The sequence below is a fragment of the Arabidopsis thaliana genome, chromosome 2, assembly GCF_000001735.4.
Source record: "Arabidopsis thaliana chromosome 2, partial sequence".
In the NCBI taxonomy this organism is placed as follows: Eukaryota; Viridiplantae; Streptophyta; class Magnoliopsida; order Brassicales; family Brassicaceae; genus Arabidopsis; species Arabidopsis thaliana.
Genome location: NC_003071.7, coordinates 2,643,730 through 2,659,765, shown reverse-complemented (window position 1 = coordinate 2,659,765; position 16,036 = coordinate 2,643,730). Strand labels below are relative to the sequence as shown.

Below are 16,036 nucleotides of genomic sequence, written 5' to 3'. Positions count from 1 at the left end.
ATTTTTATATATATTTTTAGTCAGCTCTCTATTTGAAGAGTTTTATTTGATTTTATTGTATTATCATTTTTTGTTTGATAAACTAGATATTGACCCGCGTTACACCGCATGTTGATTATTTGCGTTAGTATTTAAATTATTTTGTCAATTCAATATCATCTATATTTATATAATTAAGTTATATTAATTTATCACCTTATTTATATATAGATTTACTTTTAATGTTATATTAGTATGTGTTTGGTTTGATTTTGTTTTGTTAAGATCTGCTGTTTATTATACGAATCATTATATAAAGCAGTGTATTTTATGGTTCATTATTTCGTGTTTATTATATATTTTCTTATTTGTTATAAATTACGTAAAGTATAATAATTAAAATTATTTTAAATTTAATTTTTTATATGTAATTGTAGTTATCCTAAAATTTTTTAATGTTTTTCTCTACATGAAATAGTTGTATATATGTTTCAAATTTTATAAGATTGTTTTGTTTGATTTAAATCTATATATACATTTTTGGTGAGTTTTTTGGGTTGAAAAATCCTTATTCAATTTCCTATTTATATGTTTAGTCCCTACAAATTCAATCAGATAAAATATTTTCTTTATGACAATGACCAAACTTTTGATGAACAATTAAGATATTGCACTAGTAACTTGCTTAAACATGGAAATTATTAAGTACTACTTAAATATATTGCATAATCACTCCCTTAAATCTCTACGAAATTAATGAATGCTTATTTCCTAATTAGCAAAATTCGGAAATCAATCCTAACTAACCATATCTAGAATCCTAATTAATCTTAACTAACCATATTTATAATTACTTGATTCGAAAAATAATTTTAGTTTTAAATGCTAATGATATCTTACTAAAATTTATTCTTCTGTTATCAATTACAAGAATATTACAAGAATAAATTCTTTTAATGCTAAGGAATTACTTGATTCAAAAAGAAATTTAGTTTTTAATGCTAATGAAATCTTACATTTACGAGATTTTACAAATGGATTAAACATTAATCACTTGCCATTATTTCTTTCCATCATTATCGACCCTATTTACTTTGAAATATAAGAAAATATCTCAACAATTAGATTGTATCTACACTAACTATATATGTATTTCTCTTTGCTCAAGTCTCGAAAATTAGATTGCCAAAGTCTCGAAAATTAGTTCCTAATAAGGTAAGATAGTTTTCAATTATAATTGAACGAGTATATGTGAGGATCTTTTACCAGCACACAATCATAAAACTAAAGCATATTTCAAGCATATTCCTACTAAACAATTTCCGAAATTATCATCTTGACGATAATTTCCAAGATCTTCCAAACTTGCTCACCAAGATTTTAGCTACTTATCATTTTATCTAAACACTATAAATACTCTTCATTCACATCACCTAAGAGCACCAAACTCGACTACTGATTGTTCTTTGTAACTCATTCATTAAACCCTGATTTTCTCATACCTCTTGGAGAAGTCAGATTTTGAATCGGGGGATCATCGATTGATTCAATTTTCAATTGGGTTTGCTAATCCTTTCGTCTTATTGAGACATGCTTTATTGGTTACCATCATCTAAGCTTTATCAATCTACAAAGGAAAAGGGATCGACGAAGAAATTTGATGTCTATGTTTTGTATAGTTGGAGAAGAAGAATACTTTACGTTTTTAGATTTAACCAAAAGAATATTTATTGTCTTTTATTACTATTATCTTTTTCATTTATGTTTTCTGTTTTTTTGGGAGACATCCATACATCAAACATAGCTTATACAATATACATATACAGTAAAACCTCTATAAATTAATAATGTCAGGATTTATTAATTTATCGATAAATTAATAATTTATTAATTAATAAAGAGAATTTTTGGTTTTCAGATTTTTGAAAGTTTTCTATATGTAAAAAAAGAAGTTTTGTTATAATTCTATTATTTCAAATTTTCTTTTAGTTATAGTTCCTTATATTTTTATAGTGTACATAACGTTTTATGAAATTTCATTTGTAAATAATTTTAAAATTTCTTTTTTCATTTGATTTCCTTATTGTTTTTGTGTTTGATGTAGAAGTTCTTATATTAAGAGCTACGTAGCATTAGTTTAGTTATTATATTATTTATTCTTAATTGACTAAGCTACAAAAATTTTGGTTTTCTTCTCTGTCTTTGATCCACACCAACGATGGCGTCTCATCTCAAAGGTGTTTCGAAATCAACGATGACAGATCATATACGTAAAGAATTATGTGAGTACAAGAGATATCATATGGAATGCACTCAAAACGATTTAAAAGTATAGCTTGAAGAAAAGTTTCATTTAAAGATTAGTCAAGGTACAATCTCAAACACACTCAAACATTCTGCTGAGTATCTTTCAACCAACCTAGGAAAAGGAAAAGCTATCAAGCGACACAAATCAGCAAAATTTCCAGAGATGGAAAAGGTTGTTTTTGAGTGGTTCCTCCAACACCAAAGTCATGTGAATATGACCGGAGAACTAATATTAGAAAAGGCAAAAGAGACAATGAAACTTGTATACCCTCTACAAGATTCCGTGAAGCAATTTTCTCAAGGATGGCTTGAAAAGTTTAAGTTACGACATGGTATCAAGTCTTTTCGTCGTTTTGGAGAGAGTGGTTCTGTTGATACACATGACATGGAAAAGAAGCTGGAAGTTATCAGGGAAAAAATAGATCAATTTCCATTGAAAGATGTTTTTAATATGGACGAAACTGGTTTGTTTTACAAGTTACAAGCTGATCATTCTCTTGCTACGAAACAACTTGAAGGAAGAAAACAAGATAAAGAAAGGTTGACAGTTGTTATTTGCTGCAATGCAGATGGCTCTGAAAAAGTTCCTTTGTGGATTATTGGAAAATATGCAAAACCACGTTGTTTTAAGAATGTCAACATGAGTGGCTTGAATTGTGAGTATCGGTCCAACAAAAGGGCTTGGATGACAAGTGTGATTTTTGAAGAATATATGCGTTGGTTTGATAACAAGATGCATGGTAGAAGAGTTTTGTTTGTGGTAGATAATGGTCCAGCACATCCAAAAATTATTGAAGGGTTACAAAATGTTGAGTTGTTCTTCTTGCCACCTAACATGACGTCAAAAATTCAACCTTGTGATGCTGGAATAATAAGAGCTTTTAAGATGCATTACCGTAGGAGATTTTACCGTGAGATTTTAGAAGGCTATGAGTTGGGACAATCTGATCCAGGTACGATCAATGTTTTAGATGCTATTAGTTTTGCAGTCTCGGCTTGGACAATTAATGTTCGACGAGAGACAATATTAAATTGTTTTCGACACTGCAAAATTCATTCTGATTGATGATGTTATTAACAATCTAGGCTATCGCAATAGAATGGATGTCAATAGTCTACTTGATTATCCTGGTGAAAATGATGCATGTTCAGAAGTTCAGACTTTAGAAGAAATTGATGCATCTATCTTTAATGGTGATGATGAAGTTGAAGATGATATTGCGCTACCTTTAGAACCAATTACACGTAAGGAAGCAATTATCACATCTAGAACACTTCATAACTTTTGGATGCGATTTGATAAGACAACCCCAGAAATTTTTAATGCAGTAAGGAAGATTAGAGATGAACTCCAAAAAGAATGCAAGTTCAAGAATAAGCAAACAACAATAGAGTCATATTTCACTAAATTTTCTTAAATATATATATATATATATATTTTTTTTATAGAATTATTAATTTATGATATTGATAGGACTATATTTTACCTAGGGTTTTCAAAAAAGTTATTATCTTATTAATTTATCGATTTGTATTGTTTTTTACACTAGTCCCAACTCGGGACCGGAAGAATTTATTAATTTAGAGAGGTTATTAATTTATCGAGTATTAATTTATAGAGGTTCTACTGTATATACTTCTTTGTTTTTTATTCCCTATAGACTTATTGTTTTTTAATCCGATTGTAAATTTTTTCGACAAATTGACTATAAAGATAACCTTTTTTTTTGGAAACCGTTTTTTTTTTTTTGTAAACGAGCTATTAAAGAGAACCATACAACAAAATCCTTAGATCATCTTCATTTGAGTATCTCAATGAGATACTCAACAAAAAAATTAATAATTCAAAAAAAAAGTATGAGAGAGGGAGAGTTGAGTTTCTCGAAGGAGAAACTTTGAGAAACTATTCTCATCCAATTTGGACGGTTGTCATAATACTTAGTTTAACTATTAAATAATAATTAATATATTTGTTTTGATTAAAATATTAGAAATCTTTTTTTTTGAGAAACTTTACTTAGTTTTACCGATGGAGATGGTCTTAATACATACACGGTTTACAAAACTAATTACAGTCCGATGATGCTCATGCGACTACACCGATAAAGAAGAAGGGATTATAGGTGGTTCATTAATCATTATACATCTATACTTCATTTATTTATTTATTTTGATTTTTTTTGGTAATCTATACTAATGTTCTCCACTTGCAAATTTAAATTCCTTGGATAATTTTAATATATACTTAAATAAGAATCTGTCTTATGCACGGGTAAATTATTTTGACTTCAACGTTTCAGTTTGGGTGTAATGTATCAATTTTTGGCTATTTTTAATGGGAGATTTGCAAAACTACCCTTTTTTACTACCATTTTGCAATAATACCCTTTTGTGTTGTTCATTTTTAAAAATACCTCTTCTCTTGAACAGAATAACTAAATTACCCTCATCTAATAGGAACATGTAATTGGAAACTGAAATATTTCCGCCAAATTTATTTTTCCCTCCAAAAAAAAGTTTCCCGCCAAACTTTTTTCCCGCCAAAAAAAAAGTTTCCCGCCAAAAAAAAATATTTCCCGCCAAATTATTTTATTTCGTTACAAATTTTTTCTCAGTCAAAAAAATGCTTTTAAAAATCCTTGTAATTTTTTTGGCGGGAAAGTGATTTACAAGGGATTTTAAAAGGGTTTTAAAAGATTTACAAGGGATTTTAAAAGATTTACAATGGATTTTAAATTTTTTTTTTTAAAGATTTTCAAAGGATTTTAAAAGGGTTTTTAAATATTTACAAGGTATTTTAAAAGGGTTTTAAAAGATTTACAAAGGATTTTAAAAGATTTACAATGGATTTTAAAAGGCTTTTAAAATATTTACAAAGGATTTTAAAAGGGTTTTAAAAGATTTACAAGAGATTTTAAAAGGTTTTAAATTTACAAAAGTTTTTAAAGGGTCTTGTTGTAAATTCTTTAAAAATCTTTTAAAAATCCTTGTACATCTTTTAAAACCCTTTTAAAATCTCTTGTAAATCTTTAAAACCCTTTTAAAATCCCTTGTAAATCTTTTAAAACACTTTTAAACCCTTTCAAAATCTTTTAAAAACCTTTGTAAATATTTTAAAGGCCTTTAAAATTCCTCGTAAATATTTTAAAACTCTTTTAAAATCTCTTGTAAATCTTTTAAAACCCTTTTAAAATCTCTTGAAAAGCTATTTCCCGCCAAAAAAAAATTTTTGCGGGAAAATATTTTTGAAAAAAAAAATTTGGCAGAAAATTTTTTTTTCGAAACTTTTTGGCTGGAATTTTTTTTTTTCGAAAATTTATGGCGGGAAAATTTTGGCGGGAAATTTATTTTAGAATATTTTAGGCAAAAAATATTAATATTTCATTTTCTTAACCTAAAACATTTTTTAAATAGGGGTAAAATAGTCATTAAAAATTTAAAGAGGGTAGAAATAAAAATGACAAATAGGAAAGGGTAGAATTGAAAAAGGGTAGTGTGCAAAGGGCATTCTCAGCAAGAATTGCTAAGGTTCAGTTATATTATTTAGTGAGCTTTGTAAAAACTATAGCCTACTTCCCACTATATTAATTTTATGCAATCAAATTCAATTAACAAAAATAAAAAGGTGTTAAACGATGGTTTATCTTCTTCATGTTTTGGTTATTTTAGATATTTGATGTATGTTTTTTTTATGTAAAGTGGTTTGCAAACGAAGTTTCTTTTGACAAGTTTGGTGATTTTCAACTATATTTTTTTTATATGTAAAGTGGTTTGCAAAGGAATCAATATTTAATTTGATTCTTAAAAGTTAAATATCAAAAAAAATAAAACTTTTTTAAAAAATTATATATATTAATACGGAAAATTATACTACGTGTGAAATCTTATATATAAAATCAAAATACAATTATAATTCGATATTATTATTTTTTCAAATTTATAATATGAAAAAATGACAAAATGATGTTTAATTTCACGTGACGGGGTTATATGGTGGGACGTGTTTGAGTTGATATTAATATGGGATGATATATACTATCGGTGAAATTCTATAATTAACAATCAAAATATAATTATACAATTTGAAAAACTAAACAGAGTAACAATATTCAAAAAATATATAGATAACTTCAAATTTTAAATTCTTTAGTTCTAAAAATTGTCCCAAGGTGTATTATACATTAAAAAGAAATAACATATGTCTATATATCATCTTAAAGACAGAATTCATTTTTTTATATAAAAATATACACATGTGGTATACCTCTTAATATGTTTTATTTTAATATTATATTAATTAGAATAAAATTGTTAACTTTCTCATAAAAATATCAACCCGCGGTGTACCGTGGGGCAATTCTAGTGTATGGTATACTGAGAGACGATAATTATAAGATTTGAAATTTTAAGTTGTATTAAATTTATTATTTTTAAATTTTTATAGTGTTTAAGATTGTATAATTGTATATTGATTGTTAATTCTAGGATTTTCTCAATAATATACGGGAAAAATTTGGAAAAAAATCTCAACTAATTTTTATTTGGACGTTTAATACCTAGTTGTTTTTGGTTGGAAGAAAAATATACAAACTAATAAAACTGTGCAATTTAATAACAAAAAAAATAAATGTTGTTATTTTCATACTAACGATCTCACAACAAAAATAAAATTCCAATTTTACCCTTACAATCTCAATTAACTATCAATTTTACCCTTACAATGTTTATAATTTTTAAATTTCTTATTAATTATTTTAAAGTTTAAATATTTATAATATTTAAAACTTCAAAAAAGTTTTTTATTGTTAATATTGTTAAATTTTTATTGTGTTTAAGACTATATAATTGTATATTGATTGTTAATTATAGGATTTCACCCGTAGTATATCATCTTATATTAATATAACAGCTATCGTCAATTCTAGGATTTGAGCAGTCGTATAAAGTTTAAATGTTTATAATGTTAAAGCTTCTTATAAACAAATTAAGATGCGTTTCTAAAATTTTGAATTTGAAGTTGTAATTCTTTTTGTTACTATTGTTTGTTTTGTTTAGTGTTTAAGATTGTATAATTGTATTTTGATTGTTATTTCTACTATTTCATCTGTAGTATACCGTCCCGTATTATTATCACACTACATAGACTAGAAAGAAGCAATCTACATATATGTCATGCTATTATTATGTAGAGGAAGGACTGAAGAGGGAAAAACCTATATGAGCCAACTTGAATGGGCTAAAGACACCACCATGGCTGAAACTTGTTGGAAAAAAATCAAAACCTCACTACATGGGATTAGAGTGGCGAGAAAGAGATGCTATATGATATCATTTCGTAACATGAAACCCCTAGACGTGTGCTATCCCATAGATTTAGACAACACATGTGGAAAAGTTTTTTCTACAAACAAATGTTTATCTTTTTTTTTTTTTTTGAACAACAAAACCCTTTTATTGAATCAGGCATCCGTACAAGAGAATAGAGCTGCTTTCGCCACAGCATCAGCATGTCGATTACACTCTCTATAAATGGAATTGAAAGAGCAAAATGAGAAAAGAGCAGAGATAGATAGGATATTGTGGAGAATCCCGTGAAGTTCCTTCAATTGGAGCTTCAAGTTAAGAGCTTTGATAAGTGTGAGCGAGTCTGAAGCGAAAGATATGTGGATGAAAGCTAATTCATTTGCAACTCGAATCGCAGTAAGAGTTGCCAGTGCTTCGGCCATGAGGGGAGAAAGAACAAAAGAGAGCAGAGTCGAGCCTTGTCGGACGATGCAATTTTGCCGATCCTTGAAGAGCCAACCTAAGCACGCTTTATTCTCAGGTTTCCAGGAGGCATCAGTAAAGCAGGTAACCATATTTTCGGGTGAGGGGGCTTGGAGGGGTGGGTTGGGGAGAGCTCTGATCATTGGACTAGAAGATTGAGCCTACTACCACTCCTTTGCCTGGATAATTGCTAGAACAAGTGCATCCTTTGCTGAGATTTGTTTCTTACTAAAAATAAACTGATTTCGTGAAGTCCATATGATCCAACAAATCTATGGAAAGAGAGGACCATTACCAATCTCAGACGGAGGAAGACAAGTAAGGTTCTTAGCACACATGATACCTTCTTTGATGGACACTAGATTGTTTCGGTTCAGACTTTCTTTGAATGGAGCTTGATTCCAGATCTGTGTCACAAATGGACAGGTGAAGCTCCGTTTCAGCAATTCCGGAATGTGGGAATTTGATAGAGTCTGTGACTAGACGGTGGGATAGATTTTCGCCAACGGAAGTGCTCTTTGAGCCATTTTCCATAGCAGAAGTTTTGTTTTTGGGGAGGTAGCTAAGGACAAAATATTAGATTTCCAACTGCAATGGTCTTGCGGCAAAGCCACTGGGGTTGTAGGTGAGGTCTCCTCCTCAGAGAAGGATTCATGGTACCCCAATTTGGTGCTATAAGATCCATCTTTTGTGGGAAGCCAAGCCCATTTATTAGCCGCACATCTTTTACTGGGTTTCAGACTTAGAATATCCTTCTCATAGGCTGGCAGTAAGCGTTGGATCAGGGCTTTATTCCAAACATAAGCATCCGACAATAACAGATTGGAAACAGTCCAACTATGTGATTCAAAGGTGGGGGTCCCATAGGGGCTTGAGGAGAGGTCAGGGAGAGCCAAGGACTTCTCCAGACGGGAATAGACGTACCAGAGTCAATGAGGTACCCCAACTTGGGTTTTAAGAGGTCTCTGCCGAAGCAGATGCTGCACCAACCATGAGAAGCAGAGTTGGGAACTATGCAATCGAGAAAGTTGGATGAAGTGCAATATTTGCCTAGAAGGACCTTAGCCAACAAGAAGGAAGGGTTATTGAGCAGTCTCCAGCTAATTTTGGCTAAGAGAGCAGAGTTGAAGGTTTGAATATCTCTGAACCCTAACCCTCCTTCTCTAAAGGACTTTGTCATTGTTTTCCAAGATACCCAATCTTCTTTTCAGTTTTTGTGTCCCACCAAAATCTAGTAAGTGCTGACTAAATTCTCTTACATAGATTGTTTGGATCTTGAAACAGGACATGGTGTAGGATGGCATAGCGGAAAGAACTGATTTAAGCATAGTAAGCTTACCCGCAGTGGAAAGGAAGCGTGAGGACCAGCTCAGAGCTCGTTGCTTAATCCGAACCACTATCATTTTGAAAAGATCCTTTTTCTTTTTACAAAACAATTCAGGTAATCCAAGATACTTCCCTTTCCCACCTTCTTTTTGAATATTAAGTACTGCCTGAACCCGAGTCTTTGTTTCAGGAGCTGTTTTAGAGGAGAAAGTAATAGAGGATTTCTCTCTATTGACTTGTTATCCTGAAGCTTGGTCATACTTGTGGAGGATTTGTTTCAGCTTGGCGCAGTTTTTGGGATCAGAGCGGGAGAAAAACATCGTATCATCCACAAACAACAGATGATTAATATGTGGGCTGCGTTTGGAAACTCTTAGGCCAATTAAGTTACCTTGGCTGAGGGCATTGTTACACAGTCCAGACAGCACTTCACTGCAGATAATGAAGATGTATGGTGATAAGGGTCTCCCTGCCTGATTCCCCTTTCAGGTGTGACTAGTCGTCTAGCCTGACCATTGAGGAGGAAAGAATAGGTAACAAAGTTAATACACTGCATTAGCCATTGAATCAGACGAGGGTGGAATCCCATTCTTTCAAGAGCTGCCTGGATAAAGTCCCATTCTAGCCTGTCATAGGCTTTGCTCATGTCAGTTTTCACTACCATGAAGCAACGTTTTATTGCTCCTGAGGTTTTAAAGTAATGGAGAGCTTCATGGGTGATTAAAACGTTATCAGATATAGCAAGCTGGGGAACAAAAGGTGATTGATTTTAAGAGATACACAAATGTAAAACTGGTTGAAGTCTCTTGGCTAGAATCTTTGATATGATCTTGTAATAACAGAGCAAAGAGTGATGGGTCTGTAGTCTGAAACCTTTTGGGGGCAAGGCACCTTTGGTATTAACCTGACATGGGTGTGATTGATTCTTCTTGGCAGGACATGTAATAAAGATAGCTTGGACTTCAGAGATGATTTGGTCGCTGATATTGTCCTAGTTAGATTGAAAAAAACTCGCTGAGAAGCCATCAGGACCCGGGGCCTTGTCAGGATGAATAGAGAAACAAGGAGTTGGCATTAGTATGAGTTTGTCATTCATATCTTGGGAGATACTTGGTTTTAGGGTTGTATTGACAATTGATTTTTTTCTCCAGGAATTGAGGTAAAGATTTGTTGGTAATATTCAGAAATAACATTTATTATTTCATCCTCCTCATAAACTGGAAAACTTTGAATTAGGTACTTTGCCAGTGTACTTCGAAAAAGAGTACTTTTGTTGCTGAAAATTGACCTTTCTACCCTTTTGTACTTTTATTGCTAGTCGTTTTAAATGAAGTTCAAATGTTTATTGCTGGGTTTTTTTTATCGCTTGTTGCAGGGTGTTGATGTTCCAGTGTTTGCCATAGCTGGAAAGTGGGAATGTTCACAACGTCTAAAAAGCCTCCAGTAGCTTTAAGTAGCACTGTCGCGCCGAAAAGTTTCTTGCTTGTAAAGGAGACAAAGGCACATTTAAATTTTTGCCACTCTATTGAGCCCAGTGTTGGTGGGGACATCCAAAAATTTGATTGGCGTGAGCTTGGGGAAAGTTTTGGAACTGCCAAATACATTCCAAGGGAGCTGGAGAGCGTTCGTGTTGAGTCTCAAGTAGTTCAGTTTGTTACTGCTCCAACAACAGAGACCAATGGTGACGTAGATGATGGCGCAGGAAAATACTTTTCAAGTGAGGTGGAGGGCGTTCATGTTGAGTTGGCAGTGGTTAAGTCTGTTAGTGCCCCAACAACAGAGACAAATGGTGAAGCAGTTGATGGTGCAGAGGAGTGGCTTGTTCGAGGAATTAGGCGTGACGACAAAGCTCTGTGGACTGAACATGCGTCTGATGTTTGCAATGATTTAGATATGGCGGGATTATAAGTCTAGCTGATGCAGGCACGCCATCTTTGAGTACTCACATTGATGGAAGATGCGAGGAAGATTTCTTTGCCAACTACTCTGAGGATGAGGTTGATCAGAGGGAGCTAGAGGCTTTAGAAAGAGCTGAAGCGGAAAAGGCTCGTGTTAAAGGCATTAGTCTCCGGTACTGCCTAGTCCCACGGCTTCTTATCCAACGAATCTGATCTTCAATGAGGTTTGCAATCTCAAGTGCTTCAGTGAAACTTGATACCTTATTGAGAAAGTTATCTAGTACCAAAAAGCCTTGATCCATAGAACCGCAACATAGGAGGAAGATTGCAAAAGCAAACTGAGCATGGAATTGGTTCCTTAACCTTATTTTTAAATGCTGGGAAAACAAACTTATTTTGTATGCCTTTTGGAACTTGAATTTGGTAGTGTTTAGATTGACTTGTTTGTTTTCAAAACAATTTATTACTTTTGGATGATAAGCAACATTTTTATTAGGAATTAACAACGTACACAACGTAATATCTTAGCAATGTACGTACAGACTATGAGTCCACCTGTACACAGTGCACGACTGCAGTAACGGTAACATTGATTTGACAACCATCAATGTAAAATTAAATTGCTCATTGAATGTAACTGTAATTTCTCCAACAATATCTACATCCGTGGTTATTAATGGGAGGAACAATTTGACCTCTTCGGAGTATCTCATTTCTAACATGGTCAACCCGACTATTTCCGACGACTTACTCGTTAAGATAGCTAAAAAAGTGGCAGACAAATGCTGGTTGGACCTTAAGCCACTGCTACGATCAGGCACTCGCGGAAGAGACATTGTCTACCGTCCGGATATCCTTAAAGACGCTAACATCTTCAGCTTGTGCGGTGTTCCCGATCACTTCCAAGTAGGAGGTGGCCATAATCCAACCGGACCCCAAGGAGAAAGCCGCAATCGACCATTTTTCAAAAGGTGCCTTCTCGCTAACAATCCGATGGCTGTGTATAACGAAGCAATACGTGTTCTAATCCATGAAAGTGACATCAATGGAGCATTTAAGCTCATGCAGCGTCATGCACCCGTGCGAGCAGATGCAACCATCGCCTGCGCCATCATATTCATATGTGCGGGATATGATTATATGGGTGGATTGTTTCTTCAGCTCTACACACGCAACCATCATCCATTGGAGTCGGATATCACTTGAGATTTGTGTGAGGAGTTCCTCGAGGAGATAAAGAAGTTTAGCCCTCCGTACAATAATACTTACGGTTATTCTTTCTGTTATCCGAACAGCCATGGAATTAAGATGCCACCATGCGCCTACCATTGTTACATGGTTTCTGGTGCATTCAAGAACGTTTGCAACAAGTGTCACCTATGGTCGTGTGCTAGGCGAGTTAGCTAAATGCTGTAGGTATCGCATTTGTACGTGTGCTAGGTGTACACGGTCACTTGTTTCAAGTTTGTTAGGTGTTTGGACCTATGTATTTTGTTTATGTTTCATTGTTATTTCCTATTATGTTGTTTCTTCCGTTTCTTTGAAATTTCCTATTTACAACTTGTGTTTTTGTTTCATGCGGTTTGGTTCTATCGGTCATGAATAATATATTTGTGTTGTCAAACTAAACTTACGGTTGTACTTACATTCTAACAAGTACTTACATTCTAACTATAAATGTAATAATAAATGTAAGCATATATGTCAGTCAATAGACGCATAATGTCAGTCTTATTAAAGACGTGCCAAGCGTTAATTAATAAATACACTTCCACTTGTCATAATTTCTAGAACCTCTATGCTTATTGTAAATATACGTACACGTGTAACGCCTTATTAGACGTACATTTATCAATTATTTAAGATAAAGTAGCATCGGTTTGCACCAAAAATATGAGAATTAAATATGTACGTAGACTGTTACTTTATACGTACATTTATTGATATAGTAGATAAATGTTAGTCTTCTCAAATAATCACTTATCCTCTGATTTGACATCCAACTTAAATAACATTCAATGCAACTGTAATCTCCCCAACCGACTCTCTTTCCTTGGTTATTAAAAGGACAATGATTTGACCATATTGGCCTATCTCATTCCTAACATGGTGAATCCGACTATTCCCGACGATTTACTCGCAAAGATAGCTAAGAAAATGACTGACAAATGCTGGTGGGACCTTCAGCCACTACTACGGTCAGACACACGTGGCGGAGATATTGTATACCGTCTGGATGTCCTGAAAGGTGCTAATATTTTTAGCATGTGCGACGATCCCGACGACTACCAAGTTGATGGCAGCCATCATCCATCCGGCCCCCAGGGAGAAGGCCGACATCGAGCCTTTTTCAAAAGGTGTGTGGATGCTGGCAATCCGACTGCCACGTATTTTGAAGCTCTGCGTGTTCTAACGCATGAACGTGACATTAAGGGAGCCATCAACCTCTTACGACCTCATGTTCCATCACAAGCCCATGCAACACTTGCTTGTGCGATACTTTTCATAATTGACGGTAATGATTACATGGGCGCCATGTTTCTAAACCTATTCGAACGCAATCATTATCCGTTCAGGACAAAAGAGATACGGGATTTGTGTGAGGAGTTCCTGGAGGATTTAAAGAAGTTTCGCCCTCCATATAATAATACTTATGGATCGACGTTCTCTTATCATAACAGCCATGGTATTCAAACTCCAGATTGCGCCCTGCTTTGTTACATTGTCTCTGGACCGTTCAAGAACGTGTGTAACAGTTGTTACCTCTGGTGGTGTGCTAGGCGAGTTAGCCAAATGCTCTAGTAATATAAATCTACTAGTTATTTGAAGTTGTTATTTAATGTTATCGTCTAAGTTATGTTTCAAGTTCTTCTAATGCCGTTATGAAGTTATGTTTCTAATTCGTTTTATCCTCTATGCATGAAGTTGTTCAAGTTCTTGTAATGCTTTTATGAAGTTATGTTTGAATTTGTGCTTATCCTCTGGTTTACAAAGTTTCTCCGTTTAATGGTTTATTCGGATATGAGTAATAAATTTGAAGTTTCGTAATCCATACTTATTTCTGTACTTACATTATAACTTTAAAGTCACTATAAATGTAGGAATAAATATGACTGGATTGACGCAAAAGACAGTATTGTGATAGACGTGACATGGCATAATAAATACACTCCAATTCAGCGTATAGGTTTATATAGACGTACACGTGTTACTAATGACGTACATGTAACTAATAAGTCGACGAGATAGCTTGGGTTTACATCAAAAACTACAAATTTCAATATAGAAGTACACGTGTAAATCTACACGTACATAAACCAATATACTCGAAAATTGTAATTTGAAGTTTCAGTTTTAATCGGAAATAGTTAATAGTTTATTCTTTTCATATAAACACGAGTTAATGTCCAATATTAATACCACCTACAATAGGTAAGTGGGACGTCAAATATTTACTTAGTTGTCTCCTCGCCATTAGGTCTATATAACATGTACACTGGGACAAGTCATCTCCACACTTTTCATTACTCTTACTATGACAAATATAACCTAAACTCACCAAAAAAATCCCTCAGACTCGGCAATGGACGTCCCCACACCCCCACCGGCGGAAATTTACATGGCCATTCAGCTACCTAACCCACTCAGCATCCTCGTCAACTACTTACCCGTTTCTGTAACTCCCATTGAAACGCTCAGAGGTCCCGTAAGCACGCTGAAGCCGACCGCTATCAACATGGATGAGTTTATGACGTGGCCTGATTTCGTGTTGCCGAAAACACCTTTCCGACCATATTTTACCCTCCTGCTTGAACGGGGAGCAATGTCGGCGCTTTACCTTGAAGGGGTTCGTTTAGCTTGCAATTTCGTTTCGGTTGCTCATGGTTTAACCATGTTGGGTTCTATCTCTCCCACCGACGCCTACGCATGTTTCTATCATGGACTGTTCCTAACCGCAACTAGCAACAGACGAGAGGTTGAAGCCGTGAATGCGACTTTCTGGGATTTAGTGCCATCATTCGAAGCTGCAAACACAATGGGGGAGTTGGTTATGTATCACATAAGTTGACTGCATGCTGAAGGACCTCGGATGTGGGATCGATCATGGAGGTTCGTGGTTTCACCAGATGTTTGGGTCGTTGCAACTACGGAGCCTGCTGCCGGAATTGTTTCTTCTACTGGTATGCTAGGGAGTTGTGCATATTTTATTAAGGAAAGGCGTTGGTTCAGCATCTGATTTCCCATTCTATGCATCGGCTATAATTTCGACTTTTTGTAAAGCATATGTTTTCCTGTTATATGCTTCGGCTTTACTATCCTTTGGTTGTATGCTCTAATCGGTTTATTGTTATGCTTTGTAGTTCCTGCTCTTTTGTTATGTTTTGTAGTTCCATGTTTTATTGTTTATGTTATGAATGGAACTAAGTTTGTTTACATTCTACATAGAGTACAACTATTTAAACGTACACCGATATAAATGTACGTCCATGGAAAGTCATTACAATTATGATGTATTTTGTAATAAGTAAACTGTAGCAGTTTGAACGTACACCGATATAAATGTACGTCCATGGAAAGTCATTACAATTATGATGTATTTTGTAATAAGTAAACTGTAGCAGTTTGAACGTACACTGATATAATATACGTCCATGAAATATAATGTCGGAAATAAAGTAAAACTTTAGCATAAATATAGGATATGTTTAAATTCGGTTACAAATCTGTAGTTATTAAGAATAACAGAGACAAGAGATAAA

General features: G+C 33.9%; 1 protein-coding gene and 5 pseudogenes across 6 annotated transcripts; 5 read left to right on the top strand and 1 right to left on the bottom strand.

Annotated features, from left to right (window-relative positions):
• Nucleotides 1-2,500: 2,500 nt before the first annotated feature.
• Nucleotides 2,501-3,352, top strand: AT2G06660 (annotated as a pseudogene; the record flags this gene model as incomplete). The annotated part of the gene is made up of 1 exon: nucleotides 2,501-3,352.
• Nucleotides 3,353-7,675: 4,323 nt separating this feature from the next.
• On the bottom strand, nucleotides 7,676-10,708 carry AT2G06650 (annotated as a pseudogene; the record flags this gene model as incomplete). Its single annotated transcript has 1 exon — nucleotides 7,676-10,708.
• Nucleotides 10,119-11,775, top strand: AT2G06645 (uncharacterized protein). The gene is made up of 3 exons (NM_126656.3): nucleotides 10,119-10,137; nucleotides 10,315-10,537; nucleotides 10,754-11,775. Exon 3 carries the CDS (start codon nucleotides 10,795-10,797, stop codon nucleotides 11,284-11,286), a length of 492 nt encoding a protein of 163 aa, NP_178698.1. The 5' UTR covers nucleotides 10,119-10,137; nucleotides 10,315-10,537; nucleotides 10,754-10,794; the 3' UTR covers nucleotides 11,287-11,775.
• A 221-nt stretch (nucleotides 11,776-11,996) lies between these two features.
• AT2G06640 lies at nucleotides 11,997-12,683 on the top strand (annotated as a pseudogene; the record flags this gene model as incomplete). The annotated part of the gene is made up of 1 exon: nucleotides 11,997-12,683.
• Nucleotides 12,684-13,382: 699 nt separating this feature from the next.
• On the top strand, nucleotides 13,383-14,078 carry AT2G06630 (annotated as a pseudogene; the record flags this gene model as incomplete). The annotated part of the gene is made up of 1 exon: nucleotides 13,383-14,078.
• A 781-nt stretch (nucleotides 14,079-14,859) lies between these two features.
• On the top strand, nucleotides 14,860-15,345 carry AT2G06620 (annotated as a pseudogene; the record flags this gene model as incomplete). The annotated part of the gene is made up of 1 exon: nucleotides 14,860-15,345.
• Nucleotides 15,346-16,036: the final 691 nt, after the last annotated feature.

Excerpts from the sequence above, each read along its gene's own strand:
- AT2G06645 (NM_126656.3), top strand. The coding sequence starts at position 10,795 with ATGTTCACAACGTCTAAAAAGCCTCCAGTAGCTTTAAGTAGCACTGTC.